This window comes from Schistocerca cancellata, chromosome 8, assembly GCF_023864275.1.
Source record: "Schistocerca cancellata isolate TAMUIC-IGC-003103 chromosome 8, iqSchCanc2.1, whole genome shotgun sequence".
NCBI lineage: Eukaryota > Metazoa > Arthropoda > Insecta > Orthoptera > Acrididae > Schistocerca > Schistocerca cancellata.
In genome coordinates this window covers 191,689,391-191,711,503 of record NC_064633.1, presented here as the reverse complement: position 1 = coordinate 191,711,503, position 22,113 = coordinate 191,689,391, and the positions used below count along the sequence as shown (strand labels likewise).

General features: G+C 46.6%; 1 protein-coding gene across 1 annotated transcript in view; it reads right to left on the bottom strand.

Moving 5' to 3' along the window:
- Window positions 1–22,113, bottom strand: part of LOC126095461 (leucine-rich repeat-containing G-protein coupled receptor 5-like) — a 1,115,085-nt gene that overhangs the window by 72,959 nt on the left and 1,020,013 nt on the right. The window contains exon 16 of the mRNA XM_049910253.1: window positions 225–419. Coding sequence (XP_049766210.1) covers window positions 225–419 — 195 coding nt within the window. The remainder of the gene's footprint in view (window positions 1–224; window positions 420–22,113) is intronic.

Sequence of the window (22,113 nt, the reverse complement as noted above, 5' to 3'; positions counted from 1 at the left end):
TTCACTTGCTCTCTATCGATTTTGGACTACCTCTGTTATGATCCCGTTCGAGCTCCTTCAGTTTAAAGCTTTCGCCGCTTCCCTTTATCACCCCATCTGAATTCTGCGAAGACTACAAGTGAAATTTCGCACTGATTATTTAGTGCAGCGTTTTTGGTTTACCAGAGATACCAGTGCAGTGGTCCAGCCATCATTTGAAATTAAAAGGGAAAAAGGACACTCACCGAGGTAGACGCCCATGAAGAAGTCCGCGGCGGCGAGGTTACAGACGAGGAAGCGCGGCACGTCCATCTTGCTCCTGGAGAAGACGAGCACGAAGACGACGGTACCGTTGCCCAGCATGGCCAGAAGGAAGACCACCCACACGCCGCAGCGCAGCGTCCACCAGTCGAACAGGTCCTGGCACGGCAGGAATGGACCTGTGGGACACAGTACACATCACACGTGACGTCACCGGAAGAGTCTTCCATTGGATGGGCAACATCCATATTCTTGCACACAATAAGGTGTGCATGGTGGGCTATTGTGGATTGAGAAAAGCCTTTACCAAACCATCTGACTGGAATGATCTCACCTGATAGTCTTCAGCTCCCAGGACCGTGAAGGCATGGGACATCTTCTCGTACTGCAGGGAATTCGATTGCCGAGTTAAAATACTTGATTACTGAAGGGATCATGGAGAGACTACAGACTAATAACAAACCGAGAGCTACGGTACAGTTCAACCAGTTATATTCTTGATAACACGTAGAAATACGAGGCAGTCTTATTAAAAAAAAAATGTGGTAACTTGCCAGTCCACAGATTTGGATTACACGACGATCCTCAGGCTTGCTATTGGCTAAGCCAAAAGCAAATGAAAAGGCATAGAAACACTTGAGAAATAATGATAACTAGTGCTGCCCATAGAAATGGTATTACCTGGAAAACAGAGCTTTAGAATCACAAACGAACCTAACTGACCATGTGTAACACGTGATGCAAGTATGCAGACAGGAGCATCGCGACAAAGCTTACAGCTCTAACATGACGTAACCATAGTGCTGCTTTTTTACGGTGCAAATCGAGTATTTTGCATCTTAATCACAGTGATATTTGCGATAAGCGTTCCTCCGCGAGTCTCTTGATGAAAGCTGAACCTAAGAGTGCATGACTCCTTCCAAGGTGGTGGAAACCAATACACGTATCGGAAAAACGACGGCAGTTACTGCACTACTGCTAGCCAGGGAGTGATGTATCAAGAACTGAAACGAACTGAGGCTCAGATAGGTCATCTCTCATTGGTTTTGTTCCCTTGGATGCCACATCACTGTCTCCTTACTCCGATAGAGAAAGGTTCCTTTAGCCAATTTGACTGGCCGTGGTAATGCAGATTTTACTGCTGCTTTCTGCTGAGGGCTAGTTCAGTCTGCTCAACATGAAGGCTGGTGATCATGAGGTGGCGCCAATTCCCTGACCACAGGAGGGGTCAGTGTCCTTCCTTGGCTTGAGTTTGAAACCAACTGCCACTGGAACTTTTGCGGGTTTCGCCACCTTGAATATTTTATGAATTAAATGACTGGTGGTCATGAAAACTGCTCAGACCCACCATTCGATGGTTCACTACTTAGGAATGCTCTCGATAGCTTCATTTGGCTTGGAAAGATGACTTCTGATGTATAAAAAAGAAGATTGAATTCATCATATTTTTAATTAATAGTTGTACTCGTACAGCGCTGTCGCTCCTACCACTGAACTCGTAATTGCATAATCAGTACAAATCTATTATTGTAAACGCACTTGCAATTTTATTTCAGTCCCTCCCATTGTAGTGGAACTGCGCTGTTCAGTTTCTGAGACTTTGCCACGTGATCAATACATCACCAAGAAGTCTCTGTATTACAAATGTTTCCTTTATCTACTTTTCTCCTCATTTACGCTGCTAAACTTGGGATATTTACGAATATACTGTTTGAATGTTGCCTTCCAGGCGGTCAGAGAGAGCCTAGTTCATTTCAGTGTGGATTTCTCTTAGGAAAATAAACTATAGAGCAGATCTTCACCCTAAGGCAAATTTTAGAAGAAATAGATGAGTATCGCCTTGAGACGCATCACCTCTTCATTGACTACAAATCAACATTCAATAGCATATACAGAGAGCAACTGCGCCGCCCTTTGACTGAACTAGGAATTCCTAGGAAAACTGTTAAGACTTTCGAGAATGATGATGAATGAGGAACTGAGTAGTATAAGAACGGGGCGAATGATGCCTGATCCTCCAGATACAGAAGATGGTGTAAGGCAAGATATGCGCTGGCGCGTCTCCTTTTTAATGTTGCTTTGGAGAGGGTTATGAGAAACGCTAACTTACTGTACAGGGGAACGAATTTCATAAAATAATACTTAATACTAATTTACGCTGATGACAAAGTTATGGTAGCAATAACTAGGAAAGCAATGGAGGAGGAGACATTCGTCACACTTGAGCAGACCAGTAGGAGTAAGGGGCTGAATATCAACCAGGAAATAAAAGAAAATACTTGGCTGCTGGAAAAGCAGCTGCTACGCTCAATAACACTGAAGCAGGTTAAATATGTGGCATCGACTGTCACCAACTCAAATGAAAGTTCTTATGAAATTACTTCATAATACGGACACGGCGCGGAACGACACTGCGGTTTTGGAGAGTGGGCCACATATTCGCGTTGGCGGAGGAGAGTCTGTAAATTGGGTTGGCATGATACTGCCAGTGTACCTCAAACGCTCAATAAAGTTGCGAGCGATTTCACAATGGTTTGGGAGCCCAGCTCGTAGTTGCGACAGTAGGCACCGACAGTAGAGGGCAGTTGTGTACCGCAGATCACTTGCAAAAAAAAAAAAAAAGGTTCAAATGGCTCTGAGCACTATGGTACTTAACATCTGAGGTCATCAGTCCCCTAGAACTTAGAACTACTTAAACCTAACTAACCTAAGGACATCACACACATCCATACCCGAGGCAGGATTCGAACCTGCGACCGTAGCGGTCGCGCGGTTCCAGACGTAGCTCTTAGAACCGCTTGGCCACTCCCGCCGGCAGATCACTTGCAAAATCGAGTCCTAAGCATCTAATAGTAGCAGCTACACACAGTGGATCAGGGCTGCCGGCAGGAAGCCCCGCACCTATAGCCATGGCGCTCGATTTGCGGATGTTAAGGGAGCTACCAGAAGCTTTGCCGAGGTGGTAGCTGATGCCAGTGACTCGGTGACCTTAGCACCGCTACGAAGAACGATGACGAGATCGTCCGCATGATAAGCGCAGCTGAAAACATGGGAACCGAGAGACATCGCAAACAGTGGTTGATGGAGGCCGCAGAGCAATGGTTCCATGGCGAAAGAATACTGCAGTACAGAGTGTGGTCAGCCTTGACGCACCGAACGGCGAATCAAGATGGGAGGAATGAGGATGTAGTTCCATGACGCAGAACAGCTCCATGAACCAGACGCATTACAACGTCGACTGTAGTATCAGGGTACTGCATACTGCGTAGCACCTCTTCCAGTCAGCGGTGATGGACACGACCGAACGCCTGGATGGAGTCAAGAGCTGCCAAAATCCAGGTATATGACGAGCGTGAGAAAGAGAAATTATGTCTCGGTAGCAATAGTGCGGATGCTATTGGGACCTCCCAAAGAAGTTTATCAGGGGAAACCACGTACTGGGCCAACATCTGGATAAAGATTTTTGTGTCGCTGTTGAGCAACGTCAAGGGGCGGTAATCGCATGTCCATGGTGCATCCCGAGACTTGTGGATGGGAATGAGGAGACCTTCGAGGAAACCGTCTGGGATATACGCAAGAAGTAAGGCCCCAAGAAACTTAAGTCCAAATCGGCGCCTTTTGGGGTAGAAATGTCCGATAAAACTCTAGTGGGAAGCCGTCAGGGCCAGGTGACTTGCTCATAGAAACCGCCTGGATAGCACCGTGGACTTCGTCATCCGTGACGTCGGCAAGCAGATCCATTGTTCAATTTCTAGGAACCGAGCCACAGGAGAGTCGGGAGGCCGCCTTAATGTTGACAGGGTGGTGACATTGTGCTTAGTATAGGATAACATAATGTGTGTTGAGGCAGACCCTATATCACGTTGGGTACCTAAGCACCACCCAGTCAGTTGTAAGAACATTAATCAAAGTCCTCCGAAGGTGGCGCCGTTCTACTACCACATGGTACATAGGCGGACGATCCTGCACTAAACCGTCGTATATGCACGCCCTGACCATAGCTCTTTCGAGGTGACACCGAGAGTGGGATGTGAGCTGTTCAAAATGGTTCAAATGGCTCTGAGCACTATGGGACTTAACATCTGAGGTCATCAGTCCCCTAGAACTTAGAACTACTTAAACCTAACGACATCACACACACCCATGCCCATGGCAGGATTCGAACCTGCGACTGTAGCAGTCACGCGGTTCCGGACTGACGCGCCTAGAACCGCAAGGCCACCGCGGCCGGCGGATGTGAGCTGTGCCTGGGCATGATTCACCATCGCCTGACTCTCTGGCGAGTACGGAATCGTAGTACATTCCTGGAGAATGGTGAAGTAGAAATCCTGGGTTCGTCGCCGCCACGCCGCGACCTTCCTTCCGTAACCAGTCAAGGCTTTGCGGAGGGCATGCTTTGCGCATAGGACCCATCATGACAGGCCAGACTGATATACATCATGGCCTCGACGACAAGCTGTCCACGTGGTCTTGATGAACTGTCGGCAGTCAGGTGTAGTAAGATGGATCGTGTTCAGTTTCCATGGTTCCTGGCTGCGCCACACCCTTTGCTGGCGGAGACTGATGGCACTGATATATGCATCATCGTCAGAGAACACCACAGGGTATACTTCAATAGTCTGCATCCCATCGACAATACTGTGGGAGATATAAGCACGACCGTGGTGACTGGATGAGTGGATGGTGAAATGTGTAAAACCTGGACGATCATCATGAACATGCTCCAGATGGTCCACAAAATTCAGGTGCTGGAGAATAACTGCTAGCGCCGCGCACAGAGACTGACAACGCCTATTGGTGTTTATGTGCGTGGTTGGAGTGGTGGTGATGTTGTGCAGAGTACAGGATAACATAATGTGCTTGGAGGCAGACCCTATATCACATTGGGTACCTAAGCGCCACCCACCTAGCCCGTCGCCTCCTATGATCAAAGTGTCGTGCCGACCCAGGAAGAGGGGTGTGAGCGCCTCAGAGAAGAACGAGGGAACCAGATGCTACATACACGTTGATGACCCTGACGCCACTAAACGTGAGAGCTATATCGCCAGCATCAAGGAAATATGAAACTGGATCTGTGGGGATACCTTCCTGTAAGAGGATCATCATACTACTACCAGTAAGGGAAGCACGGTAGATGTGTGCCGTAGAGCCATGGGGAGCACAAAAGGCTGCGAAATACACCTCCTGAAAGAGGGCAAAGTCTACGTCCGTAGCATAAAACATTTCATGGAGTAAACCAGTTTGTGGCGTGCGTGAATGGTATTGACATTGACTATGGCTGTGCGATAAGTCTGAACAACTGCCATCGACAGCAAGACGGGCGATGTATGCTTGGGGGAAGCACAGAGAGCTCCCTGTAAGGCCCCCTTGGAAGGGAACACCACTGTAACGCGGAGGGAGCCTATCGCACCAAGGGGGTCCATTACTCTGCACACCTCAAGGACGTACATCCTTAGCATCGACGTCGTCTACCCAGGAGACAGACGCCTCACAGGACCGGTTCAGTGGAATGCTATCAGCGATGCGACCACAGGTAGCGACATAAGTAGAAAGGAAGGCTAACATATCAGTTGTAGGCGAGGGAAGGTCCGTACCCGTAGGCGGATGCTGACTGAGGCGGGGAAAGACGTTCCAGGGTGTCAGACGACAGCGTTTCAGTAAGTGGGTCGTCCTACTGTGCACACGTTCGATGGATACAGGCAAAATGTCCATCGCGTCATCGAGAGGAGTCGACGCCGGTGCCGACTAATTCAGAACGGTCGCAGGAGGCAGCCCAGTCGCGAACGCCTAAGATAGGGTTTAGAGAGCTGCAACGCTCAATGTTTGACCGGTCACTGCTCGCCTGTTGACAGGGGGACCGAGCCGCTCGTGTCCGGCCCCACACGACTCGGCTCGGTCACGTACTCGCCCCATGTCTGTTGTCCAGATTCCGGACACGCGGATAACCGAGCATGACCGGTCACCGCTGACGTCTCACCTCCCCTCGCCCCGGGTCGCTGCACTGTACTGTACTGTACAAATCCAACGCCTCTCTCTCTCTCTCTCTCTCTCTCTCTCTCTCTCTGTCTCTCTCACACACACATACACACACACACACACAGATACAATGTATTTATCTCTGTCTCTCTCTCTTTTAATACAAAAGTAACGTTTCCAAGAACGGGTACGAGACACAGTTAAATTTATAAAGCAATTCGTAAGTAAAATGATATTTCAATACAATCGTGGACAGAAGACGAGTCTCATTTCCAAACAGAAGATATATTTTTTCTTTCATTAATAGGAAACATTAAATAAGTGTTGTCCCTGTAATCTAGAAGACAACCATCTTCATAAAGAAAGCATACAAAGAACATTAAACATTTACAGACGTGACTTGTCGTACTTTTCACATGTTTGCAACAGAAACAAAATTATAGTTATTGTTTATCAGCAGCCGGCCGCGGTGGCCGTGCGGTTCTGGCGCAGCAGTCCGGAACCGCGAGACTGCTACGGTCGCAGGTTCGAATCCTGCCTCGGGCATGGGTGTGTGTGATGTCCTTAGGTTAGTTAGGTTTAAGTAGTTCTAAGTTCTAGGGGACTTATGACCTAAGATGTTGAGTCCCATAGTGTTCAGAGCCATTTGAACCATTTTTTTTTATCAGCAGTAAATCACTTACGCGTTCCGCATTTAATTGGCTGCGGCGATTTGTTAGTAACATGCCGGCTTTACTAAAGCATCTTTCACTAGGTACGCTTGTTGCTGGGATACATAAAATACGTCGTGCAACTGCAGCCAGGCCTGCTAGATCTGTTTCATGTCTGCTCCCCCACTTTAAGATGTCATCATCATCTCCGGGGTACATTAAAATGTAGAGATCTACTTCATCTGCTGCGGATGATCTGTTGTTCCTCCATTCCTTGAAACGAACTCTCTTTCTGGGTGGTGATGACACAGTACTTGAAGGAACTATGATAATAAAGTGTGTAAGGATTCCAGCATAGTGTACAAGCTGTTCCAGCGTGTGTAGGCCTCTAGTTTCAACGATGATTTCAAAGACGAGCAGAGGCTACTTCTCTTAATGTACCTTATAATGCATTTTGCAGTATTTATTGTTGATGCGATGTTCGGGGCATGATTTAGCAAGAAGTTATCTTCATCGAAACTATGGCTAAGTGTGTGTTTATACAATGAGCAGCACAAGGAATCCTTTCGTGATTTTCCAAAGCCTTTATTACATTGGCACCCTGCTCGGAGACAAAAACAAAACTGTGCAACATGTCTGGCGAAATGTCCCACTCAGCCATCCTCTCTTCAATTTCTATCATAATATTTACTCCCGTCTTCTTAACTCCCGGCAATTTTGTTGTAAATAAAACATTGTTCACAACAGACCAATCTGTGTTAATGTAATGTGTTGTAAGCGTTAAATAGTGCACCAGATTTTGCGAACCAGTCCACATATCATCCGTCGCAGCACATATTTTATTAATAACTTCTGCAATAACAGAAGGCATTATGCTGTTTCGTATTGTATCAGCTCGTTCTTTGACATGTCTGCTTATAGTAGAGGGATGTGGCATGACATCTGCCACGTTAACTTCTCCATAATGCGCACCTAGATGTGCTAATTCTTGGCCTAGTTCTCTGAAACCTTCACCGGAAACAGCATTAAAAGGTCTCATATCTTTAGCACACATGGCAACACACTTTGCTGTAATACTATTTTTTATTACTGCCGATATCCGTGAAGGAGCTGTATCTTTGTGAGGTTTCTTGCAACTGTGTTTCTTTAAATGAGTGGTTACCGACTGGAAACACGATAATGTGGAGCAGTTTATGCACGATACGTCCCCAGTAGACGCACTGTTTTCGTCTACAACCAACAGAAGTTTACTCCATACTAGGCTTTTTAGACCTTCCAGTTTCTTCAATGTGTAAACATTGGTTTCAGTCTTACATCTTACTGCACTGGCTTCCTCGCGCTGCATGATTACAGTGAGAGAGATACACCACACGAATAATGACACGTGTAATGTGTTTGAAGTTACGTGCTACGTATTCGGTCACGGCATCTATGCTCGGTCACTAGAACTAGTGCGGGCAGCCTATCCAGTTAGGGTGTGCTCGCCCCATTTCGTATTTTGTGCTCGCTTACTCGGTCATGCAAGACTCTAATAGGGTTAATACAATGGGTGCTGCAGAGAGAGCGACGTCTCCGATAGACGTCTGAACCTGTCTACCCCGGAGACATTCAGAGCGGACATGGCCTTCCTGGCCACAATCTGTACAAGTGCGCGGCTGGTCATCGTACAAGATTACAGCCCTGCAGCCAGCAATCACCAAGTACGAAGACACGTGTTCCTTCAGTTCAATTTTTATCTGATGGACATCAGTGAGGACTTGGTATATTTCGAGCGTCTTCCATGTGTCAGCAACGCGATTGACGACGTTGCTGTAAGGTTTGGAGGCGGCCACCTAAAACGGGAGTTAGAAAACCCTAAACGTTCGGAGGCCGAAACCAGCTTGATAAACCACGTCAGTCCCCATATGGCGATCAGAGTATCGGAACCTGAGATCGCTATCGTGGTGCCCGCACAACGTCGGCGCACAGCCCGTCATTCGCCAGCTTTATGTACACAGTAGGACCGAACATCGAAAAATGAATTCCGATAACATCTTGCGGTTCATTCATGGCTGTGTGTTCCGCCGTATAGGCGGGTGACCTTGAACGAGTTTCGCTCAGCCGCCACTAGGGCGCAGAGGATCGCGCTAGAGTTCTAACTAAGCGCGATCCGCAGAATTGCTCCGTTTCCGGTGACGCCATTGCGGTTTATCGGCGCTCTACTTCCTGCCGCGCCCACTTTATCAGTTGCTACATCCGCTTGGGGCTTAGCGAGGCAGCTGCATCTCATTCGACTCGAGGCAGCACAGCCATGCCTTACAGGAGGAGAAGAGCATATCGTCGTTCCAGAATGCCTGTCTACAAGACTGTTAGCAGCTTTGATCTTACACCTAACGACGTTTCTCAACAAGAATTACTTACTGGTCCACTCACTTTTGTAGGATGTAAGATTAATTTTCCTTGCACTACAAATGAGGTGGTCACTGGTAATTCATGGATGACTTTGGCTGTAGTGAGAGGTGATGAGAAGCCACTTGATGGGCTTGAGTCGTACTACGACAGAAACATTATTGCCTTCAGGACATTTGCTATTGGAGTGGTTGGTGAGAGGAATTATGGAACATGTGTTGTTACAACAGACAAGCCGTTTTCATTGTACACCAGGAACAGAAGAAGAATTAATGCAAATGGGAGGGTCAATATTTGGTGCAAGATAGAAGGTGTATTGATGAAATATATTGTTGTACAAGGAGATGTAACTGTATACTATCATCCATAATAAACTAACCATCCTTATCTATCCCGTAGGTAGGAAAACGCCATGATGGTCAATGAAGTCGGACTCTGAAACAAGCCGCTACGCGGAAGTAAACAAACGCGGCCTTCGCTCGCAAGCAGCGCAACAGGCGATACACAAACCAAGGCGTGCTGGCTTCATCACTGCCGCAGGCAGACCGCCCACTGCGCCACATCAACACTGCATCGATGATGACGATGATCATGATGTTTGGTTTGTGGGGCGGCCAACTGCTCGATTATCAACGCCCGTACAAATACCCAACCTTCGCTCAGTCCAATCTCGCCACTTCCATAAATGATGATGAAATGATGGGGACTACACAAACACCCAGCCACCTCGAGGCAACACTGCATCGAGTCGCTCTGTAAACGTGTACCATCATTGTTGGGACAGTTGAGACTTCTGGTGCTGTGGATATACACTGTGAGTGAATATTAACGATTTGATAGGAAAAAAATGAAGAAAGCTCCATTAAGTGGACTCATGATGAAGTAGCGCATTCTACTAACTTTTACGAGAAGAAGTCAGCGTTATGAAATGTACAGTTACTGAGTTATGCCAGCAGAGATAAGAAGCAAAGTTTCTTGACTGAAACGGCTATCATTTTTAACATCACCACAGGACTAATTTACCAGAATATCCAAAATTCAAGGAATTTTATAACATAGAAAGTAATGTTATAACATAGATTATCTAACGTAGAGAAACAAGTGAAGTTATATTCGAAAGTAATCGTTTTCGAACTCGGAAACGGTGTTGAGGAACAGGCCTTCAGCAATTTACGAGTGGTCCTTAAAAGTCATTAGGTACAAGATATGTTCAGATGTATGTATAGAAATTATTCATTTATGAGATATCCGCCCAATATGGGTACCTATATGAAATTGGTGTAAAGTTATTTCATCGTAACTGTTACGTTACCAGATATTAAGCAGAATAAACTAGAAATACTAGTGTCACAAACAGTCTGTCTTTAAAAATAATGGATTTACGCAAAATGGTATCTATATCGGCAATTTTGGGGTAAATTATAAAGAGTATTTGTTCCATCTCCATCGCTGTTATTCTCGTAAAATTTCGATATTGCTGAGTGTGCAGTAATAAAGCATCGGATTCACACCGACCAACGCAGCGAAACGTCTTCAAGAAGGCGCTGACCCGCGCACCAATCGGAAGAGTGGACAGCACCATACATCCAGGAAGACAGAGTTCAGTGCTGATTTAACGCTGATTTAACCAGCCGCGCATCGCTGATCGGCCCAGTTCGGTAGCAGACTTCGAGAGCATCAGCACTGAGTAATAGGTAGGCTATACTTAACCTGCGTTCTGCGAGTCGTAACAGTGAAAAATAACTGTATGTAGGAGGCATAGAAAGCACAGTAAGCCACTTCAAAACGAGAAGTTAAGTTACGTTTCTTTCCTTTTTAGAAATAAAGAGTTCTATTAATTTAAAAGTTTAACGAACAGATTATTTTGGATTCCTGCCACTGGCCATCACAACTTCTCCCCTTCCTTGTACATGTCGGCGCTGACGCCCACAGTAGCCGACAAAACATCCGGCGACGAGTCCTTCACTCTTTGCCGTTCCGTCACAGCGCGTCACTAATATATCTCTCTTTTCTTTCGGAGCAGCTACTAGTTGTGTTGTTTCTTGCAGACTGCCAGCAATGGTTGCACTGTTTGTGTATTTACATTGGTTCTATTTATATAGTTGCGGCGCTCCTCTCATTAAAATGGCCTCTAACCCGTCGCCTACAACAACTGCGCCTACGCCTGCTGCTGGCTTTCATCTAATGCAGTTTATTTAGTTTCAGAATCGCAAAATGCCGCAGCTGATGACGCAGTCCAGCATCTAATTAATGGACAAGCCACTGCTACAACAACTCCGCCACAACAGCCATCCACGTCTACAGCACCGCCTCCATGCATTCCACTGTTCCGAGCTTTCAATGACCAACAAGAGGAGTGAAACGAGTATTGCGCTCAGTTCGATGCTCATTGTGCTTCATATCAGGTGCAAGGTGCTGTGAAACTTTCCCATTTCTTGTCAAAGGCGAGCAACAGCAGTTTACCCCCTCGCTCAGAAGTTATTCCTCACTAGTAGGCCGGAGCTGTTAGCTTTTGGCCGTGCGGGATTAGCCGAGCGGTCTAGGGCACGGGCGGGCAAACGTTGCACGCGGCTCATGAGCACACAGCGCTGCACGTGTGCTGCTCGCGTGCAATCGTCGAACGGGACAGTGCCGACAGCCTGCAGGTTGCGGCAGTGTAGTACCAGGCTAAGCTGCGGACGTTGAAGCGAAGCGACCACTACGTAGTGAACGTTGTATTTCAATAACCGGAAAATGCAGAGTGAATCAAGGAAACGGAGAATTGGAGATTTGCTATCTTTTAAAAAGGAATGGGAGAATCATTTGTTCTCTGTGGAAAAACATGAAAATTGGAAATGTATGTGACAGTATTCTCGCTGGTGAGCGGAAGTTTAATATTGAACGTCATTATAATAAATTTCAGTATGTTGCCGTTCTTAGTGCAATAAAAGAGGATTTTCTCAAGCGATTTGGGGATATATCTTACTTATCCCAAGGTTTTGAATAGTTCTCGAGAGAATCTGGTTTCTGTAGATGATATTCATCTCAGTTTGCAAATGGAATTAATAGATCCACAGTGTAATTCTCGTCTGAGAGACAAGTTCCTTTTGGGAAGGCGTGTAATAGATCTTTAACACGACTTTCCACAGCAAGAGTTTCCTCGTCTCCATCGTGAAGCCATGAAGATAGTCAATGTTGGGCTCGACATACTTTTGTGAAAGATTTTCTTCTGTTATGAAAATTAATAAGTCTCGGTTAAGAGCAAACATCAGTAATGAAAATTTACGTAACTGTTTGCGTTTGTCTGTATGTAGAAATTTAGTTCCAGACATTAAACGTATTGTAAACTCCACCTGTGATAATTAAACAAAACGTATCGTAGGTAATAGGTACTCTTTCAAACCATGATTACTTTCAAACACTCCTACTAACCTTATTCCTTCATTTAATAAAGCAGGCCAGGAAACAAAACGCATTACAGGGGAAGAAGCGGAGAGACGGTATGGTGGGGAGGGGTGAGAAGCGGGTGGCCAGCTTGCCCCTGTGTGCACGCAGAACACCTGTTAACTGCACACGTGCATGTGCACCGCACACGTGCAGAATTCCTGCCCGCCCCTGGTCTAGGGGCTGCAGTCGTGGACTGTGCCGCTGGTCCCGGCGGATGTTCGAGTCCTCTCTCGGGCATGAGTGTGTGTGTTTGTCCTGAGGATAACTTAGGTTAAATAGTGTGTAAGCTTATGGATGATGACCTTAGCAGTTGAGTCCTATAAGATTTCACACACATTTGAACATTTTATGTTAGTTTTTGAAGACTTAATTTCCGCCCTCACCATTACAAGAATCAGGCACACGTTTCTGCAGCTCGTTACAAGCTCTTTCAGTTGCGGAAAAAGCCAGAGCAGCATACCATCAGTGGGTCACCGAATTTTAGGGTCTGACAAAAGAGAATCGTTTTCGATGTAGCTGTGGACACTACTATAGTGACACAATGATTCGTGATGTAATTGTGTACAATGTGCCAGGCAGTAGGATTCGTGGACTAATTCTCAACCATTTTGATCCTACTTTGAAACAAGTGTTACAAATTATTGAAGATTAGGGCTCGTTTGATAGTGCTGTGGAAAACTTTGTGGAAGGTCCGGTTTGCAGTGCAACGCAGCGTGACAAACAGGTATGGCCTCGAGACCGACCGCCACGTGCAAACAGGCCACCGTGCTGTGGACACAGTAAACAAGCGTCTACTGTGAAATCATGTCCCCACTGCTATTCCATGCATTAAAGACAACATTGCTCTTCGTTGAACGTGACTTGCTTTGCTTGTGGAGAGCAAGTTCATGTACAGTCTGTGTGCTTGCAACAGACAAAGAGCTCTACTCACGTTTGCTCTCTTAAACTCAGGGCACCTTCTCACTCAGCGAATTCAGTTTTTTCTGAACCCAAATTCAGGATGTGCCCTTATCCCGCCCAAAGGCTGTGCAGCAACAATGAGACAAGGTGTTTGTGAACTTAGTAATTGCCAGATGCTGTGTGCGCCTTCAGTTAGACACTGGCGCTTCCGTTACATTGCTTAAACGTGCCATTTATGAACAGTTGGGCTCGCCACAGCTGACAAAATCTCGCACACAACTTACTGCGTATAACGGTCAGGAGATTTCAGTGATTGGTACGTGTAGCCTGCCTTTCACAGTCCAGTCTCACAACAGAAAAGTGACATTATAATTTTGAGAATGTGAAAATTATTTTGGGTTAGATACATTTGATTTGTCTGGCTTTTGTATTCAGAGCAATGTACTTTCTCAGGTTACCCTCCATTCAGAGGCTGTTGCACGCAGCGATCGTTATTTTGATTCGAAAATAATAGATTTCAGCTATCAGTTGTCCTTTGGAATTTTTATTGGCAGATCTAGATTTCAACTAGAAACTAGCCATTCTCACTGCACCATCCTGTGCAATGAACTGTGTACAAAGCTAGACCAACAGGCATTACATGCATTGACCAAAAAAGGATAGTGCATTGAGAATGGCTACGTTCTAGCTGAAATCTAGATCTGCCAATAAAAATTCCAAAGGACGACTGATAGCTGAAATCTATTACTTTCGAATGTACTTTCTGTTTGTGCTTTCAGCTCAGAAGACAGTGTTACTCATTTGACTGCAGAGTTTCGTAATTTATTTTCTGAAGGACTTGGCAGAACAGATAATTTTGTGCGCATGTTACAATGAAGAACAAAGAGCAACAAAAGTTTTGTCGGGCGCGTCCCCTCTCTCATGCCCTTAGAAACAAAGCTGCAAGTGAACTAAAAAAATGGCAAGACAATGGTGTTTGGATGCTCCTATCCAGTCTAGTCAATGGGCTTCTCCCTTACAGTCAGAACGCGGAAAGTTGACGTATTATATCCGGTTTATACACAAGCAGCCCACATCGCGGCTCCATTTCATCGACTGCACCATAAGAATGTGCTTTTTCTTTGAACCAAAGAGTATCAGGATGCATTCCAGAAACTTAAAAACGCCATGTTGAATGAGGCCTTGTTCATCTCGACCCCGCTAAGCCTATCGTTTTGCCAGTGGACGCTTCTTAGTACCGAATTGTAGCTGTGCACACGCACAGATTTGGTGCACAGGACAGGCCGACTGCTTTCGGTTCCAAGGTATTGACCAAGATTCAGTGTAACTATTCCCAAATCGAGAAGGAAGCGCTGTTTCCTATGGCGTGACAAAGTTTCACCATTATATATTTGTGTCAGGAAGTCGTTTCTGAAGGTATTTGTATGGAGGGTAGCCATGTATGGAAGTGAAACATGGACGATAAATAGTTTAGACAAGAAGAGAGTAGAAGCTTTCGAAATGTGGTGCTACAGAAGAATGCTGAAGATTAGATGGGTATATCACATAAATAATGAGGAGGTGTTGAATAGGATTGGGGAGAAGAGAAGTTTGTGGCACAACTTGACTAGAAGAAGGGATCGGTTGGTAGAACATGTTCTGAGGCATCAAGGGATCTACATCTACATCTACATCCATACTCCGCAAGCCACCTGACGGTGTGTGGCGGAGGGTACCTTGAGTACCTCTATCGGTTCTCCCTTCTATTCCAGTCTCGTATTGTTCGTGGAAAGAAGGATTGTCTGTATGCCTCTATGTGGGCTCTAATCTCTCTGATTTTATCCTCATGGTCTCTTCGCGAGATATACGTAGGAGGGAGCAATATACTGCTTGACTCTTCGGTGAAGGTATGTTCTCGAAACTTTGACAAAAGCCCGTACCGAGCTACTGAGCGTCTCTCCTGCAGAGTCTTCCACTGGAGTTTATCTATCATCTCCGTAACGCTTTCGCGATTACTAAATGATCCTGTAACGAAGCGCGCTGCTCTCCTTTGGATTTTCTCTATGTCTTGTATCAACCCTATCTGGTACGGATCCCACACTGCTGAGCAGTATTCAAGCAGTGGGCGAACAAGCGTACTGTACCCCACTTCCTTTGTTTTCGGATTGCATTTCCTTAGGATTCTTCCAATGAATCTCAGTCTGGCATCTGCTTTACCGACGATCAACATTATATGATCATTCCATTTTAAATCACTCCCAGATAATTTATGGTATTAACTGCTTCCAGTTGCTGACCTGCTATTTTGTAGCTAAATGATAAAGGATCTATCTTTCTGTGTATTCGCAGCACATTACACTTGTCTACATTGAGATTGAATTGCCATTCCCTGCACCATGCGTCAATTCGCTGCAGATCCTCCTGCATTTCAGTACAATTTTCCATTGTTACAACCTCTCGATACACCACAGCATCAGCCGCAAAAAGCCTCAGTGAACTTCCGATGTCATCCACCAGGTCATTTATGTATATTGTGAATAGCAACGGTCCTATGACACTCCCCTGCGGCACACCTGAAATCACTCTTACTTCGGAAGTCTTCTCTCCATTGAGAATGACATGCTGCGTCTTGCTATCTAGGAAGTCCTCAATCCAATCACACAATTGGTCTGATAGTCCATATGCTCTTACTTTGTTCATTAAACGACTGTGGGGAACTGTATCGAACGCCTTGCGGAAGTCAAGAAACACGGCATCTACCTGTGAACCCGTGACTATGGCCCTCTGAGTCTCGTGAACGAATAGGGCGAGCTGGGTTTCACATGACCGTCTTTTTCGAAACCCATGCTGATTCCTACAGAGTAGATTTCTAGTCTCCAGAAAAGTCATTATACTCGAACATAATACGTGTTCCAAAATTCTACAACTGATCGACGTTAGAGATATAGGTCTATAGTTCTGCACATCTGTTCGACTTCCCTTCTTGAAAACGGGGATGACCTGTGCCCTTTTCCAATCCTTTGGAATGCTACGCTCTTCTAGAGACCTACGGTACACCGCTGCAAGAAGGGGGGCAAGTTCCTTCGCGTACTCTGTGTAAAATTGAACTGGTATCCCATCAGGTCCAGAGGCCTTTCCTCTTTTGAGCGATTTTAATTGTTTCTCTATCCCTCTGTCGTCTATTTCGATATCTAGCATTTTGTCATCTGTGCGACAATCTAGAGAAGGAACTACAGTGCAATCTTCCTCTGTGAAACAACTTTGGAAAAAGACATTTAGTATTTCGGCCTTTAGTCTGCCATCCTCTGTTTCAGTACCATTTTGGTCACAGAGTGTCTGGACATTTTGTTTTGATCCACCTACCGCTTTGACATAAGACCAAAATTTCTTAGGATTTTCTGCCAAGTCAGTACATAGAACTTTACTTTCGAATTCATTGAACGCCTCTCGCATAGCCCTCCTCACACTACATTTCGCTTCGCGTAATTTTTGTTTGTCTGCAAGGCTTTGGCTATGTTTATGTTTGCTGTGAAGTTCCCTTTGCTTCCGCAGCAGTTTTCTAACTCGGTTGTTGTACCACTGTGGCTCTTTTCCATCTCTTACGATCTTGCTTGGCACATACTCATCTAACGCATAATGTACGACGGTTTTGAACTTTGTCCACTGATCCTCAACACTATCTGTACTTGAGACAAAACTTTTGTGTTGAGCCAACAGGTACTCTGAAATCTGCTTTTTGTCACTTTTTCTAAAGAGAAAAATCTATCTACCCTTTTTAATATTCCTATTTACGGCTGAAATCATCGATGCCGTAACCGCTTTATGATCGCTGATTCCCTGTTCTGCGTTAACTTTTTCAAATAGTTCGGGTCTGTTTGTCACTATAAGGTCTAATATGTTATCGCCACGAGTCGATTCTCTGTTTAACTGCTCAAGGTAGTTTTCAGATAAACCACTTAAAAAAATTTCACTGGATTCTTTGTCCCTGCCACCCGTTATGAACGTTTGAGTCTCCCAGTCTATATCCGGCAAATTAAAATCTCCACCGAGAACTATAAAATGTTGGGGAAATCTACTCGAAATATTTTCCAAATTATCCTTCAGGTGCTCAGCCACAACAGCTGCTGAGCCAGGGGGCCTATAGAGACATCCAATTACCATGTCTGAGCCTGCTTTAACCGTGACCTTCACCCAAATCATTTTACATTTCGGATCTCCATCAATTTCCTTCGATACTATTGCACTTCTTATCGCTATAAACACGCCTCCCCCTTCACTGTTCAGCCTGTCTCTGCGGTATACATTCCAATCTGAGTTTACGATTTCATTACTGTTTACGTGTGGTTTCAGCCAACTTTCTGTCCCTAGTACTATATGAGAGTTGTGACCGTTTATTAATGAGAGCAGTTCTGGGACCTTTCTATAGACGCTCCTGCAGTTTACTATTAGCACATTAATATTGTTATTCCCTGTTGCATTTTGCCTACTCCTACCTTGCCGCGTCTCAGGAGGCGTCTTGTCGGGCCTAGGGAGGGGATTCTCTAACCTAAAAAACCCCCATGTGCACTCCACACGTACTCCGCTACCCTTGTAGCCGCTTCCGGCGTGTAATGCACGCCTGACCTATTCAGGGGGACCCTACATTTCTCCACCCGATAGCGAAGGTCGAGAAATTTGCACCCCAGATCTCCGCAGAATCGTCTGAGCCTCTGGTTTAAGCCTTCCACTCGGCTCCAAACCAGAGGACCGCGATCGGTTCTGGGAACGATACTACAAATAGTTAGCTCTGATTCCACCCCGCGAGCGAGGCTTTCCGCCTTCACCAATTCCGCCAACAGCCTGTACGAACTGAGGATGACCTCTGAACCCAGACGGCAGGAGTCATTGGTGCCGACATGAGCAACAATTTGCAGTCGGGTGCACCCAGTGCTCTCTATCGCCGCCGGTAGGGCCTCCTCCACATCTCGGATGAGACCCCCCGGCAAGCAGACAGAGTGAACACTGGCCTTCTTCCCCGACCTTCCAATTTAGTATTGGAGCGCAGCGTGGAGGTAAAAATCGTAGAGGGAGACCAAGAGATGAATACACCAAGCAGATTCAGAAGGATGTAGGTTGCAGTAGGTACTGGGAGATGAAGAAGCTTGCACAGGATAGAGTAGCATGGAGAGCTGCATCAAACCAGTCTCAGGACTGAAGACCACAACAACAACATATTTGGTCGGAAGTTTCACCTAGTGACGGACCAAAGGCCACTTCCGTCTTTGTTTTATGCATTCAACCAGTTCGCCAGACAAGGCTCAGAAACTGCAACACTGGACTTTGTTATTGTCACAGTATCAGAACGAAATATTGTACCGGCCTACGTCGATACACGAAAATGCTGACGTTTTCTCTCGCCTTCCTGTTGTTCCTGATTCTGAATTCGATGAAACTGCCGAATCTTGTCAGATCACTCCGCAGGACACTGAACTTTTACAGGTATTCCACTGTGCTTTAAGAAAATTGCTCAGGCCACAGAAGCAGACACAGACTTGAACGTTTTGGTGCACTGCATCCGTACTGATTTGCCTCGTTCAGTAAAAAACATTCAGAGTTCTTTTGTGCGCCGATATTTTGCAAGTAGACATAGCCTCTCTGTTCAGCATTACGTGATTTTATTGCAAAATGACTCTGGATAATCGCGTGTGCTCATTCCTAAAGTGTTGCAAAAAGGTGTATTGCGATTGCTCCACTGAGGACGTTGGGGCATTGTACGCACAAGACAGTTAGCGCGTCGGCAGTGTATTTGGCCGGGCCTGGACTCCCACATTGAATGGATGACATCACAGTGACGCGCTTGTGCGGAAAATCTATCGGCCCCGCCGTAAACGTTTTCAGCTTGGTCAAAGTCTCAATCACCGTAGCAACGAGTGCATAGTGACTTTGCTGGTTCCTTTTGGAACAGTCAGTGGCTTACTGATGTGGACTCATTTAGCGAATATCCGTTTGCAGTGCCCGTAAACTCGACTACGTCGTGTAGCACCATTCAGGCTTTGCCACTACTTTTTGCTTGGAAGGTTTGCCTGAAGTGTTGGTTACAGACAACGGACCACAGTTTACGGCTCAGGACGTTGAGCAGTTTTGTACAGCCAACAGTACACTCAGCTATGCTCCGTTTCATCGTCAGACGAACGGAATAGCTGAACGATTTATGCGTACGTTCAAGCAGCAGAAGAACAAATTACGTGCCACCCAAAGATGGGGTCAAGCGCTGCCGCTCTTTCTCGCAACGTACCGCTCCCAGCTCCGCGATGGTCCGTCGCTGACGGAGCTTCTACGTGGCTGGCGCCACAGCACGCTGCTCCAGTTGGTGCACCCACCGCAGTGCATGGTGCCTCCCACACTCCGCAGGTATCGCTTTGCATCTAAGCTTCTCTTCTTTTCAGTGTTCTACTTCTACATCTACATCTACATGGATACTCTGCAAATCACATTCAAGTGCCTTGCAGAGGGTTCATCTAACCACCTTTAGAATTCTCTATTATTCCATCTCGTATAGCGCGCGGAAAGAATGAACACCTGTATCTTTCCGTACGAGCCTCCCTATGTAGGTCGGTGTCAACAAAATATTTCCGCATTCGGAGGACAAAGTTGGTGATTGAAATTTCGTGAGAAGATTCCGTCGCAACGAAAAACGCCTTTCTTTTAATGATGTTCAGCCCAAATCCTGTATCATTTCTGTGACACTCTCTCCCATATTTCGCGATAATACAAAACGTGCTGACGTTCTTTGAACTTTTTCGACGTACTACGTCAGCCCTATCTGGTAAGGATCGCACACCTCGCAGCAGTATTCTAAAAGACGACGGACAAGCGTAGTGTAGGCAGTCTCGTTAGTAGGTCTGCTACATTTTCCAAGTGTCCTGCCAATAAAACGCAGTCTTCGGTTAGCCTTCCCGACAGCATTTTCTGTGTGTTCCTCCCAATTTAAGTTGTTCGTAACTGTAATATCTAGGTATTTACATTCCTGGAAATGGAAAAAAGAACACATTGACACCGGTGTGTCAGACCCACCATACTTGCTCCGGACACTGCGAGAGGGCTGTATAAGCAATGATCACACGCACGGCGCAGCGGACACACCAGGAACCGCGGTGTTGGCCGTCGAATGGCGCTAGCTGCGCAGCATTTGTGCACCGCCGCCGTCAGTGTCAGCCAGTTTGCCGTGGCATACGGAGCTCCATCGCAGTCTTTAACACTGGTAGCATGCCGCGACAGCGTGGACGTGAACCGTATGTGCAGTTGACGGACTTTGAGCGAGGGCGTATAGTGGGCATGACGGAGGCCGGGTGGACGTACCGCCGAATTGCTCAACACGTGGGGCGTGATGTCTCCACAGTACATCGATGTTGTCGCCAGTGGTCGGCGGAAGGTGCACGTGCCCGTCGACCTGGGACCGGACCGCAGCGACGCACGGATGCACGCCAAGACCGTAGGATCCTACGCAGTGCCGTAGGGGACCGCACCGCCACTTCCCAGCAAATTAGGGACACTGTTGCTCCTGGGGTATCGGCGAGGACCATTCGCAACCGTCTCCATGAAGCTGGGCTACGGTCCCGCACACCGTTAGGCCGTCTTCCGCTCACGCCCCAACATCGTGCAGCCCGCCTCCAGTGGTGTCGCGACAGGCGTGAATGGAGGGACGAATGGAGACGTGTCGTCTTCAGCGATGAGAGTCGTTTCTGCCTTGGTGCCAATGATGGTCGTATGCGTGTTTGGCGCCGTGCAGGTGAGCGCCACAATCAGGACTGCATACGACCGAGGCACACAGGGCCAACACCCGGCATCATGGTGTAGGGAGCGATCTCCTACACTGGCCGTACACCACTGATGATCGTCGAGGGGACACTGAATAGTGCACGGCACATCCAAACTGTTATCGAACCCATCGTTCTACCATTCCTAGACCGGCAAGGGAACTTGCTGTTCCAACAGGACAATGCACGTCCGCATGTATCCCGTGCCACCCAACGTGCTCTAGAAGGTGTAAGTCAACTACCCTGGCCAGCAAGATCTCCGGATCTGTCCCCCATTGAGCATGTTTGGGACTGGATGAAGCGTCGTCTCACGCGGTCTGCACGTCCAGCACGAACGCTGGTCCAACTGAGGCGCCAGGTGGAAATGGCATGGCAAGCCGTTCCACAGGACTACATCCAGCATCTCTACGATCGTCTCCATGGGAGGACAGCAGCCTGCATTGCTGCGAAAGGTGGATATACACTGTACTAGTGCCGACATTGTGCATGCTCTGTTGCCTGTGTCTATGTGCCTGTGGTTCTGTCAGTGTGATCATGTGATGTATCTGACCCCATGAATGTGTCAATAAAGTCTCCCCTTCCTGGGACAATGAATTCACGGTGTTCTTATTTCAATTTCCAGGAGTGTAGTTGAATTTACGGCTTTCAGATTAGACTGATTTATCGTGTAACCGAAGTTTAACGAGTTCCTTTTAGCACTGATGTGGATGACCTCTCACTTTTCGTTATTTAGGGTCAACTGCCACTTTTCGCACCAT